The sequence below is a fragment of the Cryptotermes secundus genome, unplaced genomic scaffold (genome assembly GCF_002891405.2).
Source record: "Cryptotermes secundus unplaced genomic scaffold, Csec_1.0 scaffold775, whole genome shotgun sequence".
NCBI lineage: Eukaryota > Metazoa > Arthropoda > Insecta > Blattodea > Kalotermitidae > Cryptotermes > Cryptotermes secundus.
This window is the reverse complement of record NW_019721773.1, coordinates 584,622-593,183: the sequence shown is the minus strand read 5'-3', so window position 1 is coordinate 593,183 and position 8,562 is coordinate 584,622. Positions and strand designations below refer to the sequence as shown.

Sequence of the window (8,562 nt, the reverse complement as noted above, 5' to 3'; positions counted from 1 at the left end):
AGAGTTTGATTTTTATAACAACACACACTTAATCACCCTTCAGAAGTCTTTGTGTTTTTAAATAGTTTGCAAATGTATCATGGACTTTTTCTGCCAATGTTGTATATCTATTGTTTCTCCGATGTTTATGTAGGGGAGCACTTTGAAGCCCATTGAAGCGCACTTCTCGGTATACAGGATCATTTTCCCCATCTTTGTCTCTTATTACATTATGGAGAACACAAGTACATTTTATGATTGCTATAGCATTAGGTACTGATGTTTCAATGTCCTTTCCCAAAATACGCCATTTCGCATACAGGATACCAAACGCACATTCTATGCACCTACGAGCTCGTGACAGACGATAGTTGAAAGCGGTTTTTGCTGGTGTTAAATTTTTTCGAGCATATGGCTTAAGTAGGTAGAGTTTTAGTGGATATGCCTCATCAGCTATGAGAACATTAGGAAGTTTTTCTGAAGACATAGGTAGTTCGCAGTCTGGAGGCATATTGAAATTCTTGCTTTCGAGACTTGCGCAAAGTGATGAAGCAGCAAACGTACCACCATCATTCTGACTGCCTTTCGCTCCAACGTCAATTGTTATGAATTTGTACTCTGGATCGGAAACACCTTGAAGGACAACTGAGAAAAACTTCTTATAGTTAAAGATAGATAAAGATCAGATACTGGAGAAAAATGGGGTTGTCAATGAGACAGTACATCAGCTATCAAGAAAACCTATAATTCAGTTAGGAGGGAAGTATTGTATAATATTCTCATAGAGTTTGGGGCAACCATGAAACTAGTTAGGCTGATTAAAATGTGTTTAAATGAAACATATAGTAGAGTCCGTATAGGTAAACATTTGTCTGATAATTTTCTTATCCAGAATGATCTAAAATAAGGATATTTTTTTTATTGCCACTGCTTTTCAACTTTGCTTTAGAATTTCTGTATGTATAATATAAACTCTGTCATATATGCAACACTTTATTGTAGTTCTTGTCCCCCTTCTTTCACACTACATGTCGGCCGTAACCTGCCGAAACGTTGCAGGATGCTATAGCCCAAAAAAATGGTACTTCTAGAAGAACAAAAGGTGGATCTTCTGAAAAATGATACAATTAAACAGAACGAAGACTATCATTTTCTTATGAGTTTATTGCCTCATTTCAAAGACATGTCGCCTTTGGAAAAACTGACGGTGCGCAATAAAATAACTCAGGTACTGATCGATGCAAAAACCTCCATCTCTACTGAAACATTACAAGGAAGCTTTGGAACGTACAATGACACACAGGAAGGGCAGAGCACGTCCGGTTATGAGTTCCAAACCCAACAGTGGTAATGAACATGCTGAGTTAAAAAATTTAAAAATGATGCAAAGAACATTGATGAGCAATATTTTTTAATAAACTCTAATTTTTGCTTGAGAAATTGTAGTAAATTCTTTTGTAATACCACACCAAATAATACCTTTACAACTACGCTTCTAACAGGCGGGGAAGTAGAAACAATCTTACCTGATAGTCACAAGTAGCCTCTCTTCTGCGCAGATGGGTTTCCTCCAGTTTGTTGTTTGTTTCTCCAAAACATCCTGGGCTTTACTGAGGATGTAATCAAATGTAGATATTGACATCCTTGTAGTGCTCGAACCTCATGCCAGAGTTTGTTGAACGCAAATAATTATGTAGAATGCATGCGGCCTTTACAATAGATATTGTAGTTTCCACTTTCACCTGAATTGGCCTAAGAAATATCCTCCACTTTTGAGCTAAAATTCCGAACGCATTTTCTACAACACGTCGAGCTCGACATAGTCGCTTATTGTAGATCTCCTTTCTGTAGTCCTCTCTTGATTGTCTGTATGGAAAGAGGCGCATTATATTTGGGCGTAGAGGAAATGCTTCGTTGCCTATTAACACACAAGGAGTAAGTTCATTCTGACTAGGCAAGGACCTGTCTGCTGGAATACTGAATGTTCCATCAGCTATCTTTCTCCCCATAGCCGACGCTTCAAAAATACCACCATCACTATTCTTTCCATAACCACCTACGTCTATACAAATAAATTTGTAATTGTGATCAACAATAGCCATTAAAACTATCGAATATTTTTTCAAATAGCTAAAATACTTTGAACCAGAATTATTTGGGCACTTTATGGTAATGTGTTTCCCATCGATGCTTCCAAGACAATTAGGAAACTGCCATGTTTCATTAAAACCTAATATTATTTCTTCCCACATTTCTTTTGTAGGTTCAGGCATGTAAGTAGGCTGCAAACGTTTCCAAATTGCGTCACACACTTCCTTAACAATATCACTAACTGTAGAAAATCCCATCCGAAAGCTGTGGCCTATTGTGGTATAAGAGTCACCAGTTGCTAGAAACCTGAAACAGAAAATATAAACGAAAACATTTTTTTCTCTTACGTGATATCTGCTTGTGTGCTTTTCAGGTCAGGAGGTGAAGAAGAAGTGGAAGAACCTAAGGGATTGCTATGCTAAACACCTAAGAGCTGAGAAGACGCGTACAGGGCAAGCAGCAAACACTCTGAATAAATATAAAACTTGGCCATGGGCCCAGCAGATGTCATTTTTCAGCCCTTTTCTACAGTTTGCAAGTACAGAGTCAAATATATCCAGCCCAGATTCTGTAGTTAATTCTGAAGTAGCTGAATCTGAATCCATTCTGACTAAAGAAAATGAAGGCACTCAACAGGCTGAAGTCATATCATCACATCTTCAGACTGGACGAGGAAAGTTTTTCCAGACCAGCATATCATCTATCCTCTCGTATTCGAAAAAGGAAGCATGGTGGAGAAACATCTCCCCAGCCTTCTTCTTCAGTAGGACAAATATTGAATTATTTGGAAAGTAGATCGATCGAAAACTCAGCCTATGATGATGTTGATTTACTCTGTATGGGATACGCCAAAACCATAAAAAATTCTCACCACGATGGCAAGCAGTAGTGAAATTTAAAACTGCAGAAATATTAATGCAAGAGGAACTGGCACAACAAATGGAAGATGCTACCAGAGCAAATTCTCACTGCAGTACGCCCACTCCAGAACCTTCAATTTATGATTCAATATCACCAGGTAGCTCACACTATACGCCTAGTCCAGGAGTAAATTTGCACTGCAGTACTCCTAGTCCAGGACCTTCAAGATCAGAAAGTTACTCAAAGTATAGCTCCGAAAGTGACATACCTTCGCAGAGCATAGATCTTGAAAATACGAATACAGCTGCAAGCTGGCTTCAAGTGTTTGGAAAGACATTGTAAATTTCTTTTCTAAGTGATATTTTTTTAACTTCTGTAACACATAAGATTTCTGAGAAATTGTTGAATTAAGTGGGAAGTTGTAATTTTGTCACGTATTCTTTAATTAATTATTAGATTGAATAAATGTCATAGTTGTTTGTCTGAAATAAATTTTTTTTTTTTCTAATGAAAACCCTCTGTGCACCTCCTTACCTCAAGGCAACTGCCAGGCGTTCCACGGGTTCAATAGGCCTCCTGTAGTTCGTACATTCCTTCTTTATATCTCCCTTAATTAGGTCCAGTAGATCATCAAAGCATTCAATTGGCATCCGAAAGTAAATATAGAACCGTTCTTCATGCTGTCGCAGTTGCCGATATAAAGTATGAAATTCTCCTTCATGTTCACGAAGCAGATTAAGGTCGTGAATCCACGTTTTCCTACGCTTCTTTCTGAAAAATATATTAACATATATTAATTGTGATGTTAATATTTGTAATAACTTCTCAAATATCTCCAATTGTACATAATAATAAAAGGAATAATTACCTTGCTTGCTGCTGCTCCTCATCATCAACTACAGCTGCTAAAAGTATTGCTTCTTCTTCCAGACGTGATAATCGATGCATCATTTACGATGTTGTGCTTACGCGATTTTTCAAACTGATCGCTACCGCCGCGTCGTTGGTGTGGAAAGACTTTATCGCCACCGTGATCGCGCCCGCCACCGCCACCGCGATCGCTCTGGTGTGTGGAAGCCTTTTATCGCCACCGTGATCACCGCGATCGCCCTAGTGTGTGGAAGCCTTTATGTGTGCGGCACGCTCGCTTGAAACCTTGAAACTGCCCCGCCTTGCCCCGCCCCGCCGCTGTCTGTGTGTACGTACACTTACTTACACGTACTTACTCGGTCTACTCCGTCTACTCGGTGGAAATGACTGGTTATTGGTACGATATGTACCACGGATCAGAACGATCAGAATTCCGTAATATTAATCGACGTAATTGTAAAGTCGTTGCTACTTAATTATGATTTTATGCTCCTATCCAGAGGCGGGTAATTTTACTAATTTTTAACTAAAGCCTACTATATTACCAGGATTAAGTATTTAGGTCCTTTCCGAATATATTTTAGCACGGGATTATTACGTAGGATGGTAGGCCGTGTGCATACATGTTTCGAACTTCGTATATTACATGCCGAGGTTGGTTGTCATGTTAATCAAGGTCGGGTGTGTAAGTAGTGGTTTTAGTCGGGTTTCATTGTATTGGTCGCCGTTGTATAGCATTTACTATTGAGGACTTAGCACAAATTTCATTGTAGACCACCACAGCAGCCTCAAAACAGCACTGTTTAGGTTAGAAATTTTCTGAGGAAAGATACTGTCCGTTATATCATGCAGTTTTCTGTTGTACTCAAGAGTGCAGTCTTGAGAAATATTGCAAAAAAAACATGCAAGTCAGCGGTTCTAAAGGACTCTGTACGAAACATTGGTACAAGTTCCCTGAGACATAGTTCGTTTAAAGTACAAGACCAAAAGGATTTTCAAGAAAGGGTGAAGAACAGTAAGGTTCCCGTCATCGTAGATTTCTTTGCTACGTACGTTTTATGTCATTTATCATAGTATCAGCATTAACTAAAAGTGTGTGCCGAAGTAAATACTTCACAAAACGTTCAGTAACGATCAACTGGTGTTTTAACATACTAATACAGTTTTATTTTAATCATTTTTCTCTATTACAGATGGTGCAATCCATGTAGGATGCTGGCACCACGTCTTGAATCTGTTATTGCAGAAAAGAAAGGGGAAGTCATCCTGGCAAAAGTAGATATTGATGAAAACACAGACTTAGCTTTAGATTATGAGGTATTACTGCAGGAGTAGAGCAGTCAAAACATTTTTTTCATATGAAAAGTTCTATTGCTTTTGCATTTCAAGTAACTTTCTGAATATAGTATAATTTTAAGTATGCATTTTCAATAGTGCACAGTGCTGCAAGGGGACTTTTTTTTTGTCACAATGAATTTTGCACTGCAGACTGCCATTCTATGTCACTGTTAAAATGGATTTCACAAAGTGCAGCTTTTATGGGTGTAAATGTATGATGCAGTGCAATCTTCAGAGAGTACCTGAAAATCATTCATCCAGTCAGGTAACAAAGCAGATGATCCTCACATCAACTTAGACATCATGGATTCATACTAGTAGTGGACTTGATAAACCAAGAACCTATTACTAATTTACTTACCCATGTAGCTGAGCCCTTCTGGAGGAGCCACCAATTCTGCAGCTATTCAAGAAATTTCCAGCATTTTATGGAACCCGAAGGTTCATTACTGTGTTCACAAGAGCCCTCCACTGGTCCCTATCCTGAGCCAGACCAATCCAATCCATGCCATCCCATCCTATCTTTCTAAGATCCATTTTAATATTGTCTGCCCACCTATGCCTTGGTCTTCCCAGTAGTCTCTTTCCTTCTGGCCTTCCCACCAATATCCTATATGCATTCCTCGTCTCCCCAGTTCGTGCTACATGCCCTGCCCACCTCATCCTCCTTGACTTGATCATTCTAATTATACTTGGAGAAGAGTACAAGTTATGAAGGTCCTCATTGTGCAGTTTTCTTGAATCTCCTGTCACTTCATCTCTCTTCGGCCCAAATATTCTCCTCAACACCCTGTTCTCAAACACCCCCAGTCTATGTTTCTCCCTTAATATCAGAGACCAAGGTTCACACCCACAAGTTAGTGATTCCTGATGTCACGTGTGTGACATAGTAACTCTGTTCTCAGATCTTCACTTAACTCCAAATGTAATCTGAAACACTGTGGTAGTAGAACAGAGTTTTCAGATGAAAACATATGCCTTGCCGACATGTAACTGTTACTCTTTTGAGGTGAACAGTACTGACATCGGCGTTGGCCAGTGATATGTCAAGGTGGACCGGGCTGAGCAGATCGCCTGTGTGGTCTAGTGGTCAGAGTTTTGCCTATAGATCCAGAGGTCCTGGGTTCGATTCCTGGCGCTACCAGATATTCTGAGAAGTAGTATGTCTGGAATGGGGTCCACTCAGCCTTGTAAGGATAACTGAGGAGCTGTTTCAAGGAAATGGCAGCTCCAGTGTAGAAAACCGAGATTAATGGCTATGGGGATCCATTGCGCCGACCATGTGACACCCTCTATCTGCAAAAGTTTGTGCTAACTTTGCCGACAAGTAGCAGTCATTCGATTGGTATAGTTCGCTTGTGGATTACAGGTCATGGAGTTTGTTTTGGTCAGGGTTGAGCACTGATATGAGGAGCCATTAAATCACTGCTGGACCCTAGACCTTGCCTAAAACATTTTCTTTACAAATTCTCCAGTTCAGAGTGTTCTGTTGCTAGAGTTATGCTGTGGTGTAAAATAATATAAATTAATGTGATCAAAAGTGAAGGAAGTATGGGTACATTTATGATACATAAACAATGACAATGGCACAGTTCAGATATTTGGGAACAACGATAACAAATCGGAACCTGATTCAGGAAGAAATTAAGGGCAGACTGAACTTGGGTAATGCTTGCTACCATTCAGTCCAGGACCTTTTGTCTTCTTGTCTTATGTCCAAAAACATAAAAATTAGAATATACAAAACTATAATTTGGCTTGTGGTTCTGTATGGGTGTGAAACTTTGTCTCTGACATTAAGGGAGGAGCATAGACTGAGGGTGTTTGAGAACAGGGTGTTGAGAATAATGCTGTATTTTAGTGTCCTGTTGCAGCCAAAAAGGAAGGACACATCACAGACACAGTACACACAGAAACAACTCCCATAGTGGACGAACCATACTGTACGCGAGTTTGAATTAAGACATATAGATGAATAATCTTAACAAGTTTTAGTATATACAGATTTTATTATAGTTGACAAATAATGTACTTTCTAAATAATTTTATGAAAGACACAAGATGGCAAACAGTGTAATAGCTTAGCGTAAATAATGAACCTGAAGATGGCACTATGTTGCCGAAACATGTAGTAAGAAGCGACATATGAAATTGAGTGCATTACAAGACGGCCATTACATACATATCATGGGTGTTGAGAATATTTGGACCAACCGAAGGAGATGAAGTGACAGGAGGTTGGAGAAAACTGCATAATGAGGAGCTTCATAACTTGTACTCTTCTCCAAGTAATAATTAGAATGACGAAGTCGATGATGAGGTTGGCAGGGCAAGTAGCATGAATGGGAGAAGAGAAATGCATACAAAATATTGGTGGGGAAGCCAGAAGGAAAGAAGGTGTAGGTGGGAGGACAATATTAAAATGGATCTTTGAGAGACAGGATGGGATACATGGATTGGATTGGTCTGGCTGAGGGTAGGGATCGCCGGAGGGCTCTTGTGAACATGGTTATGAACTTTCGGGTTCCATAAAATGCTGGAAAATGCTCCTCAAGAAGGGCCAAGCTCCATGAGTAAGTAAACAGAGACTATAATCAGATGTTTAATCACAATATACCTTTGCTAAAACATACTTATATTTTGTTTACAGGTGAGTTCTGTGCCTGTCCTGGTTGCAATTAAGAATGGGAAAGTGGCAGACCGAATGGTTGGGTTACAGGATACTGATCAGCTTAGGAAGTTTGTGGACAGAGTAATTGGTTAACATTGTACTAGTGACTCCATTTCAACCAGTGATGAGGACCTTATTAGAAATTTATAAATATCTTTTTTTTTTTAGCATGGCTGAATAAGTTGGAGTAACCAAGCAGTGTTGCTTACATTATAACCTTCTTGTACAGCATGTTTAAAATTAAAATATCTTATACACTTTAATTTTGATTAAATGTGAAATATGGGGAAGATGTGTTTCATTCACTAAGTGTTTTTTTAAACTTCACTATTATACAAATAAAGTACATGTAGTGTTATGTAGCTTTAATAAAATGTGTGGCTTAAGAACTGCTTGATACAATTCATGGCAGTAAAACCACAAGCATTCAAAATATTGTAGCAGCCAAGAAAAAAATCATAAATGTGGAAATTGTCTCCCATAACAGTGCATGATTGTACATAATACATGTATATTAAAACGCAATAAACTTATACTAACTGAATTTTATATGTTCAGAAGTAATATATGACTTCAGCTTTTGGGGATATGCCACACAGGATGTTGGAAAGTTCTCAGGGTTAGTGTCTTTGGGGAGTTCTGGAAGCTCTTATATTGATCTGGCAGGGGGCAGTGAGTTGGTGTGGCAGCCATGACTGGATGACCCAAACAGCAGGGTGCTTTCCAATAGAGGGCAATCTCTGTGGCTGAGA

At 39.1% G+C, this 8,562-nt stretch overlaps 2 protein-coding genes across 3 annotated transcripts; one reads left to right on the top strand and one right to left on the bottom strand.

Moving 5' to 3' along the window:
- Positions 1 to 1,627: 1,627 nt before the first annotated feature.
- LOC111875782 (protein ANTAGONIST OF LIKE HETEROCHROMATIN PROTEIN 1) lies at positions 1,628 to 3,987 on the bottom strand (the record flags this gene model as incomplete). The annotated part of the gene is given in 3 exon segments (XM_023872300.2): positions 1,628 to 2,376; positions 3,466 to 3,702; positions 3,800 to 3,987. Coding segments are annotated over 3 exon segments (1,069 nt in total), but the record flags the coding sequence as incomplete, so codon positions are not given.
- A 474-nt stretch (positions 3,988 to 4,461) lies between these two features.
- Positions 4,462 to 8,354, top strand: LOC111875783 (thioredoxin, mitochondrial). 2 transcript variants are annotated; one of them, XM_023872302.2, is made up of 3 exons: positions 4,462 to 4,850; positions 4,995 to 5,076; positions 7,790 to 8,354. In XM_023872302.2, the coding sequence occupies exons 1-3, from the start codon at positions 4,648 to 4,650 to the stop codon at positions 7,901 to 7,903; spliced, it is 399 nt and encodes a 132-aa protein (XP_023728070.1). In that variant the 5' UTR covers positions 4,462 to 4,647; the 3' UTR covers positions 7,904 to 8,354. The 2 variants fall into 2 exon arrangements, with proteins under 2 accessions (XP_023728070.1, XP_023728069.1); XM_023872301.2 differs by having other exon boundaries at positions 4,995 to 5,118.
- The last annotated feature ends 208 nt before the right edge of the window (positions 8,355 to 8,562 follow it).